The sequence below is a fragment of the Mchenga conophoros genome, linkage group LG20 (assembly GCF_057382185.1).
Source record: "Mchenga conophoros isolate Kocher_MC1m ecotype Shallow Benthic linkage group LG20, M_conophoros_male_GT1.1, whole genome shotgun sequence".
In the NCBI taxonomy this organism is placed as follows: Eukaryota; Metazoa; Chordata; class Actinopteri; order Cichliformes; family Cichlidae; genus Mchenga; species Mchenga conophoros.
The window spans coordinates 28,459,141-28,473,173 of record NC_140545.1 but is presented as its reverse complement, the minus strand read 5'-3'; the positions used below and the strand labels follow the sequence as shown (position 1 = coordinate 28,473,173).

At 40.0% G+C, this 14,033-nt stretch overlaps 1 protein-coding gene across 2 annotated transcripts; it reads left to right on the top strand.

The window, feature by feature from the left end:
• The first annotated feature begins 582 nt into the window (after positions 1-582).
• On the top strand, positions 583-13,814 carry LOC146551017 (rho-related GTP-binding protein RhoA-C). 2 transcript variants are annotated; one of them, XM_085259200.1, is made up of 5 exons: positions 583-680; positions 4,619-4,774; positions 8,269-8,389; positions 8,483-8,613; positions 10,798-13,814. In XM_085259200.1, exons 2-5 carry the CDS (start codon positions 4,619-4,621, stop codon positions 10,969-10,971), a joined length of 582 nt encoding a protein of 193 aa, XP_085115326.1. In that variant the 5' UTR covers positions 583-680; the 3' UTR covers positions 10,972-13,814. The 2 variants fall into 2 exon arrangements, with proteins under 2 accessions (XP_085115326.1, XP_085115327.1); XM_085259201.1 differs by having other exon boundaries at positions 613-658.
• Positions 13,815-14,033: the final 219 nt, after the last annotated feature.

The window sequence follows — 14,033 nt, the reverse complement described above, 5'->3', positions numbered from 1 at the left end:
TAAACAGTGTAAATGGGTACATTCATCAGCTAAGGAAAAAAAAATGCAAAAAAATGATGGAACAAAAAATAAATAAATAAAAAATCAGCAAACGTTGCAGTTACACATCATGATGTCAGTGTATGATAGCACATACAGATAAACGCACACAACTAAATTATAAAGTAATGAAATGCACGACTGATTTTGTTCCTGCCTATGTGTTAACCCTGCGACAGACTGGCGACCTGTCCAGTGTGTACCCTGCCTCTTTAACTTGTGTGGGTAATATACAGGGTAATACATCTGCAACACGAGCTATCAGCGGTGACCCTTCGGTATATTGAATCAATAACATAGAACTTCAGAAATGATGAAGGGGATACTGTGGGTGTCAGCTAACCTTGTTTCATATAATTTAATAGATAAATGCTTTATATACCAACTGCGCTCTAAACACGAACATCCCTGGGAGGCTGTACTCAGGGACACAACCTTCAGCCTCTCGGTTAGGGCTAAACAATGACTTTTCATAATATATTATTTTGGTTGGCTAAGTTGCCGTTCACTCATGACTTCAACGTATCCTATTGGCTGAAAGTATGTGGTTTGGCCGGGACAATCCTCGTAGCGCTTTCGGGGGCGGGACTGTTAGTTCTGACAGGAAAACTAAAGAAAGGCGAGTATCTCGCAGGAAAAAGGTAAAACTCTGATTGCTCAGAATCTCCCTTTGCTTTTTAAAATTCTTAGCGTTGAAACTGGTATCAAGTAATATGCTTCCTTCTCTAAAGTGTGTGTGTTTAGGTCGACAAGAGGCCAGCTATCATGAAGAAGTAAGCAAAGTTAGCAAGCTAATGATTAGCTTCCGTAGACGAAAGGGAAACTGCAGCTAGGTAGAAGTTAGCCGACACTCTGGTGACCTAAAGAGGTCAACGGGCTACTTCAGAACTGAGGAAACATTAGCGTGCCAAGTTTTATGTAACTTCATTTCACCAGCGTTGAGCTGAGTTACAAGTGCCCCTCCATCGGAGGCACGTATCATTAAGGAAGTGAAGTTCTAAATCAGCATAATATTACAAAATCCCCAGATAACCGAGGCTTAAACTCTCAGCAGTGTATAACGGTAAACTATCTTGTTGTGAAGTAGTTAATGGTTCTTATAGGTATTTACAGAAAAGACTAGTCGTTTATAGTATAACTGTAAAGTTAGTTAGGAGATCGATGTACTCAAAATATGTCTGCCTTTACTGAACTGCGTTTGAGCGGACGTCTGAACCTTCAGGAAATAGTGATGTCACAGAAATACATCCTGAAATTACTGCTTTGGATAAAGAAGAGTCACAGCGCTTGAATGGGTTTATCGAGACAATTTAAAAGCCAAATTGTGGCATTTGTGAGCCAACATATTTATATTGGGTGCCATATTTAGTCAAAAGGACAGAAATTTGGTCTTAACTATCATAACTGTACTTTATTGTGTAGTGATGTGTTCAGTGTTATTGCCACACACACACACACACACACACACACACACACACACACCAAAAATACTATAAGAAGTTTCATTTTTGACATGGTTGTCATATGTAATAAAAAGATGTCCACTAATGCTTTTAGCAAAACTCATAATTATTTATGTAAGAGATTAGTTCAGTAGATTCATTTTTCTAAAAAGGCAGCTTGGTCCAAAATAACTTGGAAAGTTGAAAAATAAAATTTAGTTTTTAATAATTTCAATTATCAAGGAAAAAAAAACAAAAAAACAAACTCCCTGGCCCTGTGGGGGGAAAGTTATTGGCCCCCTTGAGTTGAATTCAGTTTCACTCACCACAGGGCCTGATTACTGTCAGGCCAGTTTAATCAAGAAATTGCTTAAATACAACCTGTGTCACAACGTGAAGTAGGCTAAAAGATCTCAAAAAGTAACAAACCATGCCAAAGTCTAAAGAAACTCAAAAAGAGTTGAGAAACAAAGTAACTGACATCTGTCTGGAAATGTTTACAAAGCCATTTTTAAGGTTTTGGGACTCCAGGGCACCACAGTGAGAGCCATTATCCACAAATAAAGAACACTTGGAACAGTGGTGAACTTCCCAAAATTGACAATGGGCGATATATTTGCACATGCACAGACTTTTTGATGGGCAGAGCAATGTAATCATGGACTGATTTGCATGTTTTAAAATACAGAAGAAGGCCAAACATGGACAAACTAATTTCCCCCCAAAATTAGGGCTGTCAGCCCTAATGCGGTCATCACGATTAATGCGATTAAAATTTTGAATGCGCTCAACCCATCTGGAGCGCAGAATGAACAAACTTTGGACTAACTGCTGAAATGCGTTGATAGAGACATTTCAGGGATTTTAATTCAGTCTGCGCTCCAGATGAGTTAATTGTTCATCGCGTTGGTCGTGATGATGGCACGTTAACGCTGACAGCACTAAAAAAAAAATATAAAGTCGCCAATTTGGGATTTCTTTGGCTTTAAACCAGATGACAGAGGTAAACCTAAGGATGTAACCAAAGCGGTGTGCCGCTTGTGCAGACGTATAGTGCTCAAACACGGCTAACTTACATGAGCATGTACGTGTCCACCATCCGGCTGAGTATGCTAGGCTATCACCAGCTTCTGCAGCTCCATCAACAAGCATCTGGGCGCACTCTGAGGAAGGGGCATTTGCTCACAGATGAATGAGGGTGCTGTTAAAGCAGCGCTATTATTTTTCTTTCTGTTGACTGCTTCTATTAGCTCCATCATTATTAGCAAACTTACTCATAGGCAAATGAATCAATCAGTCAATAAATAAATACTTTTTTTTTTTTTTTTACGGATCTTGGAAGCTAGCTGACCAAAATGAGTAACATCCAAGCCATCAATACATATCGCCAACTATTCATCTAATGCCCATCTCCACTAGTAAGGTAGCCGCAGTAGAAGATATGTCACTGATAACAAGAACTCCTCACAGTACTTGCAGGTCTTCACCTGAAGTCAAGCTCTTCGAGCCTCTGCAAGCAATGGAAACAGGCAAGGTGAGGATTAGTAAGTGTCAGAACTGCAATCCTTGATGAAACAACGCATTCGAAATACATCAGGAAGATGACCTCCTGAGTTTAGCTGCTCCAAGAATGCCTAAGACAGCTGAAGATGGAGAGTGATGAGGAAGAGGAAGTATGGATGACTGAGCCCCTGCGGATGAAGGAAGGATGAAGGAAGTGGATGACATCAAGAAATCCTACCAGTTCCTAGAAGAGGCCGGCCTACAGGACAGCACAGAGGCTGTGATCATGGCACATGCCTCTATGGATCTAAGCACCAGATCCATAAAGGCGGCTGTCACAGCTGACAGGACCCAAGTTACAGACTGTGCAAAGGGACCCTGGAAACTGTGAAACACATAGTACCAGGATAAAACCTGGTGAGTGTTGTTCCTGGAATCCAGCACATTCCAGGAACAACATCTGAGACCTCTTTCCAGGAGAAGAGCGCAGTCCTAGGAACAGCTAAGATACAGAACGCATAATAGCAGGATGTCAAGTTGGGACTCAATATGCCTCCTGTCTGGAAAAACTAGTCACATGCATTGTTCAGGTGTGAGTTGGGCCCATTCTTCAACACAAACATTCTTCAAATTCTGTGGTGGTCCTTGGCTCTTGGACGACACTTCTGATAAGTCTTTTCCTGCAGGGAACCATCCGATCCACAAAGGATTGGATGTTTCCCAACATCTGAGAAGAATTTTATGTCAGTAGCGCCTTTACAAATATATTCCCTTTGAAAACTGGTGACATGTTCAATACTTATTTTACCTGCTGTATTTAAAAACTAGTCCACCTACCTAGATACAGCAAGCTTCTTTATTTTATTTTTTTAACAAACCTGTGTTGTGCCTAATTTAGGGAAAATATGATTCAGCACCACTTTCCTCCTTGGGACCCTTAAAGGATGTTTTGGAATATAATTCTCAAACTTGGATAAACTTTTCTTCCATGTTTTCATTCATTGTGTGGTTGAACTTCATGCAGCTGTACACTTTTTTTTTTCTTTTTTTTTGGTGTTACAAACATACATCACAACGCACGGTTTTCAAAGCTCAACTGTTGAGGATTGACCATGACATGTGTGAGTGCTCACACTCTGCAGGAAACCGTTATTTTGCGGCACAAGCAATAGAAAAGAATGTGTTTCAGATCCCTGCATTCCATTTTCAGGCAAAGCAGTGGCTCTCTGATACAGTTGTGTCTGGTTTAGTTACAGAGGGATATTAATAATGTCCTCATCAGGCACTCTACCTGCAAAGACAGGAAATAACCACAACTGACAAAAGCTAGAACTGTTTTGCCTAACGTTCAAAATAAGCTGTGATGAAACATTACAGTTGAAGTTATTTTGTGATTGTTGAGAAATGTGCAAACATTTTAGGGACCTTGCTTCAGCTCTGTCCAAGCACACATTATTTTCTTCTTAGTTTTACGTAGTATTTTCTCACCTTTTCAGATTTCTTATTTCCCTGATTTTGTGTTTTCACAAGAGCTCAAACCACTCTCCCTAACAAGTTTGTCTTTGGCAATAAACCTTTGTGTTAATTTAAATCTCTAGCTTGGCTGATGGATTCTGTACTTTGACTTTTTTCAGATGGCGGCAATCAGAAAGAAACTGGTGATAGTCGGTGATGGAGCCTGTGGCAAGACTTGCCTCCTCATAGTGTTCAGCAAGGATCAGTTCCCTGAGGTCTATGTGCCTACAGTGTTTGAAAACTACGTGGCAGATATTGAGGTGGATGGTAAACAGGTAAGCTGTTCATTCTAACAATAAATGTCAGATTGTTTTATATTTATTGTAGCACAGTAGCATAGCAGTGTGTGTGCTATGTGTGAGGCTAAGAGTTTTAAGACGGGACATATCTAAAGTACTTTAACACTAGCCAATTTCATAAATAGCACATTATATTGTAACTATTGATTGATGTATGTATGTTAATATTGAAGCTGAAACTAGCTTTAATTATTTTCTCTATCTTGGATAGCTTTATGAATGTTAATATAGATATAGCTGATAGAGTTGTGATATTCATTACTGCAAAATTTGCTTTTAACTTTTTGGTCAGCCACCTGCACAAAATGCAGCCACACGGATGATTTCTGTGGTTAATAAGTTCAGAGTTGACTTTAAGTACACCTTGAGTAAAGCTTAACAATAAATAATTTTAACATGGCAGTCTACCACTAATAGATAGTATTAGTCACATGCATTGCTCAGGTGTGATTTTGGTCCATTCTTCCACACAAACAGTCTTCAAGTCCTGAACGTTACATAGGCCCCTTCTATGAACTCTGACCTTTAGTTCTTTCCAAAGATTTTCAGTTGGGTTCAGGTCAGGTGACTGGCTGGACCATTTCAACAGCTTTATTTTCTTTCTTTGAAACCAGTTGACAGGTTCGTTGACGGTGTTGTCTTGCTGAAATATCCACCTTCATCCTGGTAGAAGGCAGCAGATTTAATCAAGAACGTCTCGCTTCATTTTTCTATTCATCTTTCCTTCAATGACATGAAGCGTGTCAGTGCCGTATGCTGAAAAACATCCCCACACCATGATGTTCCAACCTCCAATTTTCAGTGTTGGTATGGTGTTTGTGAGGCGATATGTTGTGACCTCCCAGCATGGTGTGTAGACCAAGTTTGGTATCATCTGACCAGACTAACTTTCCCAGTATTTCACAGGCTTGTTTAAATGTTGTTCAGCAAACTTTCTGTAGCTCCATAAGTGCTCCTTGGCTCTTTGACAACTCTTCTGATAATTCTTTTCACTCTTCTGTCTGAAGTCTTGTGGGGAGCATCTGGTCGTGGCTCGTTGATGGTAAAATGATGTTCTTTTCACCTCCAGATCATGGCCCCAACAGTACTTACTGGATCCTTCAGTAGTTTAGAAATTCTCCTGTAACCCATTCCATCAGTATGGTTGCAAAGGTCTAAAAGAGCTTATTTTACATTATATACATTATTTATGGACATCAGTGGTTTGACTTGTTTGTATGTGTGGATTGGATGGTTACCAACATCTGGTAGGAATTTCTGTCAATAACAACTTTAGAAATATATTTACTTAGAAAATTGGTGACATGTTCAATACTTATTTTACCTGCTGTATGCAAAGTGTTAAGGCCAGTCAAACTTCGATACAAGAGCAATGAATTTAGTTCAGCATAGAGCTGGGCGATATGAGATTTTTTCATATCACGATATGTTTTTTTCATTTCAGGCGATAACGATATCTATCACGATATAAGCCAAATAACTATATTTGTAAGATTTAAATGTGCCATTGCTCACAAGTAAAATGTGAAATAATCAGCAGCTTGTTTTTAAATATTTATTTCCCATAATAAGTTCAACAGGGTAGATGTACTTAAGGAACATGAGACTTTTTCAGATAAATAAAGGCAAATATTGCAAACTACACAAAAGGCAGCCGCTAAAGCGTTTAAGTTTCAAAATAGAACAAACGAAACAGACTAAATTGTCAATTCCACTTAGAAACAAAATATTAATTCTAAAAATAAATCTTAGTTTGTTTTACAGAAGAACAGACAAAACTGACTAACTTTTGTCAATATCAAATAAACTGAGAACTAAAAGGAAATTCTCAAACTCTCCTTGTTGTATAGCTTAGCTTTTCAAACAGTTTTAACAGTTACTTTAGTCTGACAAAAGCCGAATGACAAATTAGCGCTTCCAGTCAGAGACTGAGGCTACGTCCACACGTACACGGGTATTTTTGAAAACGGAGATTTTCCGTTTTCGTTTCAAAAAATAATCCCGTCCACACATAAAGGCAGAAATGAAGGAAAACGCTGCTATGAACATGCCAAAGCAGCAGGTGGCGCTAGATTCCTAACCGTGCAGAAATGTTGGCCAATCAGAAGTCTAGAAGCCTCGGTGGGAAAAAGTAAACAAAGCTGGGGCATAGAAGCAGAACTGAGTCGTATGTGTGGACGGACAGTAACTGTGTGTATATGTAAGCATTTAAACACTGCAGAGAGTAGAATTAACAGTAACAGTATTGTAGAAATTCATTTCACCGAAACAATAACGTGGCGCACAGTGTGACGCATGCACCAGTTTATTGTATTTCCAGACTTGCTTTCGGCACAATTTACAGTGCACGCTACTCTGTTTTTTGTCAGACTTGAAATAGCCGAAATACCTTCAAACTACGGAACTTCTATGGCTCTTCCGTTCGACAATCTCTCCGGCATTGGAACCATCATCTGTTTTCTCTTCGGTCACGCTCGGTTGATTTTTCTAGTCGGCACACTCATTTCCTCCATTATGCGCTGGCTCCATTACCCGCTGGCTGCTTCCCAAACAAACACACGTGCGGCTTGGCACTTGTGCTGTACGTAACAAGTCACGCGACGTGACGCTGCGGCCCTGATTGGTTCGGCTCTGCGCTACCTAATTTGGATTGGCTGACCTTTTTTTTTTTTTTTTTTTAAGAGGACAAGAGCGGCGAAGTCTATCGCGATAGCTTAATTTCTCTATCGAGTAAAAGTTATATCGCGATACATATCGTTATCGTTCTATCGCCCAGCTCTAGTTCAGCATAATGAGGCACATCACAAACTAACCACCTCCTATTACCAGTTTTAAATCTCTGTTTATATCTAACTGTACATACTCGTGTACATACCCTTTCAAACTGAATTTCTGTAATACTGCATCTCACCTGCAGTATCTGTGCAGCTCACGCTTTGGATTGACTGATCAAGCAAAACATGATCTGGAGCCGGGTCATAATTTTACAGCTTAGCAAGAAAACAAACAAAAATGAATCCATTTCCCTCCCAGTTGTAAAACTGGAGCGAGGTCTGTCCATCCAAACTATCTATGAATGCAAAATCAAAACAATTATCAATGCATTACTCGGTATAGAAATTACTTGTAGATCACATTAATCTTGAGAGAATGTCTCAAACAAGGATCTTGGGGGCAGATGTCACCAAGAGGTTGGTGGGTTGTGCTGCTCTTTTCTTCTCTACTGTCGCCCCCTTAAGTTTGTCTGCACCTTCATCAGTCGAGTGCTCATGCCCTCGATTTTAGGACTCTGTGTAAGCTAGAACACTAATCAATGATTTACACCTCATGCACTTACATACATGCCTGAATGGCTTCCATCCACCTGTCTTCATAGCATGCTGTTACATGATAAAAATGGGCCTGTGTTTGAGGACCCTAAGCAGGATTGGTGTGTGTAGTAGGAATTAACTATAGTCCCTCCCCTGCAGGTGGAGCTGGCCTTGTGGGACACAGCAGGTCAGGAGGACTATGACCGACTGCGGCCTCTGTCATATCCAGACACAGATGTCATCCTCATGTGCTTTTCCATTGACAGCCCTGACAGTTTAGGTGAGTCTGTTTCTGTTGGTTTCATTAAAAAAAATGAAAAAACTCTTTTATATCTGCTGCATGTTTACCTTGTCCACATTGTACCTGATGCAGAGAATATTCCGGAGAAGTGGACTCCAGAAGTGAAGCACTTCTGTCCCAATGTGCCCATTATTCTTGTGGGAAACAAGAAAGACCTGCGAAATGATGAGCACACACGCCGAGAGTTGGCTAAAATGAAACAGGTCAGTGACGGCATGCACTCATACAGTTTCATATTAATCCCACCACACAAACACTACACTAACATAACTAATGACAAAAATGTCCATAACTTTTGTGTGTCAGCCTTTAGTCTACTACAGTTTCCACTAACATTCATTAGGTTTTTTTATAGGGCTGCAGCCACTGATAATGAAGACAAATATATTTACTAACTTTTGTTTTGATATAAAGTGTGATATAAGTGAAAAGTTTGGACACAGTTTCTCATTCAATGGTTTTTCTTTATTTTCATGACTGTTTACATTGTAGATTCTCACTGAAGGCATCAAAACTATGAATGAACACATAAGTGTGAAATAACTGAAAACATATTTGATATTTTAGATTCTTCCTAACAGCCCCTTTGCTTTGATTCCTGCTTTGCACACTCTTGGCGTTCTCTCCATGAGCTTCATGAGGTCGTCTCCTGAAATGGTTTCCAACAGTCTTGAAGGAGTTCCCAGAGATGATGAGCACTTGTTGGTCCTTTTGCCTTCACTCTGCGCTCCATCTCATCCCAAACCATCTCCACTGGGTTTAGGTCAGGTGACTGTGGAGGCCAGGCCTCCATCACTCTCTTGGTCAAACAGCCGTGACACAGCCTGGAGGTGTGTTTGGGGTCACTGTGCTGTTGAAAAATCAATGATGGGATGGCATGTTGCTGCAGGATGCTGTGGTAGCCTTGCTGGTTCAGTGTGTCGTTAGTTTTGAATAAATCTCCAATAGTGTCACCAGCAAAGCCCCCTGACACAATCACGTCTCCTCCTCCATGCTTCACAGTGCATGCATGTAGAGACCATTGTTCACCATTTCTGCGTCACGGGTGGAACCAAACATCTCAAATTCTGACTCATCAGACCAAAGCACAGATGTCCACTGGTCTAATGTCCATTCCTTGTGTTTCTTGGCCCAAACAAATCTCTTCTGCTTGTTGCTTTTCCTTAGTCGTGGTTTCTTAGCAGCTGTTTGACCATAAAGGCCTGATTCACACAGTCTCCTCTGAAGATGTAGAGAGATGTCTGTTACTGGAGCTCTGTGTGGCATGTATCTGGGCTCTAATCTGAGCTGCTGTTAACTTGTGATTTCTGAGGCTGGTGACTCGGATGAATGTGTCCTCAGCAGCAGAGGACTGGGGCGTCCTCATGTGAGACAGTTTCATCATAGCGTTTGGTTCTTGCGACTGCACTCGGGGACACAATCAAAGTTTTCCAGACTGACTGACCTTCAGTTCTTAAAGTAACGATGGGCTGTTGTTTCTCTTTACTTAGCTGATTGGTTCTTGCCATAATATGAATTCTAACAGTTGTCAAATAGGGCTGTCAGCTGTGTACCAACCTGACTGCTGCACAACACAACTGATGGTCCCAACCTCATTAAGAAGGCTACAAATGAACCCTGACAGGCACACCTGTGAAGTGAAACCATGTCAGGTGACAACATCATGAAGCTCACTGAGAGAAGGCCAAGGGTTTGCAGCGCTGTCAACAAAGCAAAAAAATCATATTTTGCATGGTTGGATCTTAACAAGGTTCCAAGTAGAGCTTCAATATGCAACATGAAGAAATGGGAGTGAGACAAAACAATTATTTTTGAAAACAACATTTAAACTGAAACAGGCTGTTTTACAGCTGAACAAAAGTTTAGGTCCACACCTCAAAAAAAACCTGTAAACCCCCCAAAACAGAAATCAAAGGTCCAAACATGAACTCGGTCATGAGCAGCTCCACCGTGTTGATCACATCAGAAATTACTTCCGGCATGCTTGATGATTTGCTGGTAAAGTTAAGACAGGCTTCTGCATATACCATACTGTGGACAGGTGTGCTTTATACATTTACAGTAAAGAGTTCAGATGGGGAGTGTCTGGAATTGATTGATTGTAATCTGTGGGCTAAATGTGCTCACAGCCAATCTGTGGGAGGGATCAAAGACTTATTTCACTCAATGACAAACAAATCAAGATTACTTTTATGTTTTTGTTTCTGGACCTTCGGTTACTCTTACTGATCTCCATTAAAATTAATCTACCATGAACATTAGAGTGTGTTCATTTCTTCTAAGTGAGCAAACGTATAAATCCCACAGAGGGTCGAATAATGATTTCACTTCTTCTTTTTCATTGGATTGAGCTGGTTTTCCTTCATGGTTTTGTTCTTCCCAAACAGGAACCTGTGAAGTCAGAGGAGGCGAGAGAAATGGCCAACCGGATCAATGCCTTTGGTTACTTGGAGTGCTCAGCCAAGACGAAGGATGGTGTGAGGGAGGTGTTTGAGATGGCCACCAGGGCGGCGCTACAGGCCAAGAAACGAGGCAGAAAGAGTGGCTGCCTTCTGCTATAGAGTGTCAAGTTACACAGGTTAGGGAGGACAGGAGGAAAGGATCCTTGCCAACAAAATCATTCCTCCTGTTTCTACGTTGTCACCATGCTGTGCAGAATTGAATGGGTCCTTTTCAGGAATAAGGGAGAAAATCAAACTAGGTCAAAAGGGGAGTGTAAGCATTCATGTCCAAGGTTTAATCTGCCTTTAATCTGTAATCATATCTTTGGATTCATCAAACCTAAAATCAAGAGAACATGGAAAGAAGGAACCATCTCTCTTAAAGAGGTGCGTTGGGATTTCCAGACCTATGAAGTGGTCTCCGTTATTCTAAATTGCAGCCTGATGGTCTGTACACGAGCCCATCTTTAGAACTGATCCATCCCAGGTGTTCAGTACATTCACAGCTGTGTACCATATGAACAAGTTTCTGGAGGACTTGGCTTGTGGCGTTTCTTTCAGTTAACATCCTATTAGTCTGTACTTTTGTCATTTCCTTTATTTCTCTGCAATGACCATCCAACTCTATACAGACCTGATTTCCTCCTTTATGATGATGAAGTAACCTGTCGCTGCAGGTTCACATTCAAAATCCACACTACCGCTCAAAAGTACAAGTTGCCAAATGTCAAATTAAATAATTCAATAAAAATCACACTTTTATTCTTTATTATTGATATTAAAAAGTTAGAAATAATGATTTTTGCAAAAATAATTGAGTCTTTCCAGCATTCTACCATCAGTTTGCTGACATTTTAGTTCATTCTTCCAGAAGCTCCCAGTTTAATGTGGGTGAGAGTGGACTGAGATCCAATGACTGTGCTGGGTTCTCAGCTGCTTCTGTATAGTTTAGTCATTCTATGGCTCACTGTGCTGTTGCAGTCAGTCAGCATCCACAGGATCCGATGTTGTCCTGAATTTCCCAGAATTTCCCACTTCACCCCAAAGACCTCCAAAACTTTTACAAAGTGCCACTTGACAGGTGGCAGGCACACCTCCACGATCCTTCAGTCTTTGTCTCAGAAATATTCTTTTTGACCCAAATACCTCTGTTAGGTTTATCTGTTCATAAAACTTTCTCCCTGACTTCCTCTGTCCAACATCTGTTCTTTTTTCCCCACGTTATTTCTAAAGCACTTTAAAAACAACATAACAGCTGACCAAAGTGCTGTACAGAAAATAAGAGAACAAAAGAATAAATCAGTAAAAGTACATACAAAGGGTAAGAAGACGACAACCCTCACTGGGTTAAAAGCCAGGTGTGTGAGTTAAAAGTTGTGTTTTTAAACGGGTTTTAAAAACAGTGAGGGATGGAGCCTGCCTGACCTCCAGAGGCAGCTCATCCCACATTTTGGGAGCCAAAGCTGCAGAAGCTGGGTCTCCTTTGGATTTATAAAAGCACCTGGTTAGCTGATGTAAGAGCATGTGACGGCATGTAAGGGTGAAGCAGCTCAGGGGCAAAACCATTAAGAGAATTAAAAACAAAATAATTTTAAAATGGATTCAAAACCTTTACCCATCTATTCATTTTATAAGGTGGTCTCTTTTTTCCCCACTGTTTTTAAGCAGGCATTCCTGATCTGCTTCTCAGCTCTTGTTGTTTAGTGTTTAACAGGTGTTGTTCTCAGACAGCAGACTCATGTATTTGGCCTGCTGCTCAGTTGGGCTGTTCTATAAAGGGAATAATATTGTGTACAATGTTCTGGGCAGTTTCCTGCATGCAATAGCGTTCACTTTCATAGCACATTATGGTTGAACACACAAAGGATGATGTTTCAGTTACTCAGCTAGCTAAAAGTTTAAAAATGTAATGAATTAACATTCTAACATGATAAACTTGAATTAGTAACAACATGCCATTGGAACACTGTGTGCTAAAAATCGGCCTTTCTACTCCAATACAGGTATTCCAATAAAATTACAGTAATGCATGATTACATTAGTTGTGTATGATGTAGTCATAGACTGTGGTTCATTTCTGACTTTTTGTTTTTCAAAATAAAAGTCTGCGCTTCTCTTTCAAAACAAGGACTTTGTGTGATGCCAAACCTTGTGTGTAAGATTAAATTACCAGTGTTTTGTACAACTTTTCAAAATTTGATTGCTCGATTTTGTTTTTCAAGTCATTAAACTGATGTGGACTGTCTAACACTGTATGTAGTTGGCTATAGAAGCGCTAACAAAGGCAAATGATCCTGAACAGAGTTTTTGTTAACTGTCAGATATTAAAGAGGCCTCGGTGTACCTCTGACACAGAGGAGTGGATGTTTATAGAAGAAAGGATTGTGTTCGAGTCGAGCAGTTCCAGTTTTAATGCCACACCTCCATGTTTCTGATCCGGTCTTGTTCACCTGCTGTCTTGAAGAGTTAATATAATGTACAATTTCTACAACACTAATTCCATCAGTGCTACAGTTAGACTGTAACTAGAAGGCTTTTAAGACTGGACACACTTGGTAAAGAACAGTGTTTCTCTTCTAATATCTTTGTGTTGTACTGATGGAATTAGGGCTCTGGAAATTTACATTATGCTACTTTAAAGCATGTTGTGAGGCTAATATGTAACTCATTATTTAAGTACAAGTTTGAACATTTATAGTGTACCTATATGTTTTGTTTTTCTTTCCTGCTCTGCATTCCATTGTATGCTATTTTAACTATGGGATATTCCATCAGCTTACTTTTGTATTATTTGCACATAGCTTCAAATGTCTGTGTCATATAAAAACACACAATGTCCAAATTCTGAAATGCAAAATGCAAGGATCTTCTATAGGATTGGTTATTTGTAAGCAAAATATTCTTTTATATCCAGTAGTCTTTTGTAAAGTTTTCTAAAGGAAATACATTCGAGAATGACCAAATCTGCTGTGTGTGTCACTTCTCATGTGTTTTGTCCTCTTACCCACTTAAGAGTGTCCAAGTCTTGGCTCAAGATGGTGAGCATGATGGTCTGTGTAGATGTCCATGTGTCTGCAAACGTATAACAGGAACATATTCCCCATCGATGCTATAACCTCATCAATAGCCAAGTTTAATCCCAACTCCATACTGCAAACATTCAACTGTTATAATATTCAAGT

Bases quoted from the DNA above. Each gene is read 5' to 3' on its own strand.
- LOC146551017 (XM_085259200.1), top strand. From the start codon at position 4,619: ATGGCGGCAATCAGAAAGAAACTGGTGATAGTCGGTGATGGAGCCTGT. The intron at 4,775-8,268 runs GTAAGCTGTTCA...CCTCCCCTGCAG, and splicing joins TTGAGGTGGATGGTAAACAG to GTGGAGCTGGCCTTGTGGGA. The intron at 8,614-10,797 runs GTCAGTGACGGC...CTTCCCAAACAG, and splicing joins AGTTGGCTAAAATGAAACAG to GAACCTGTGAAGTCAGAGGA.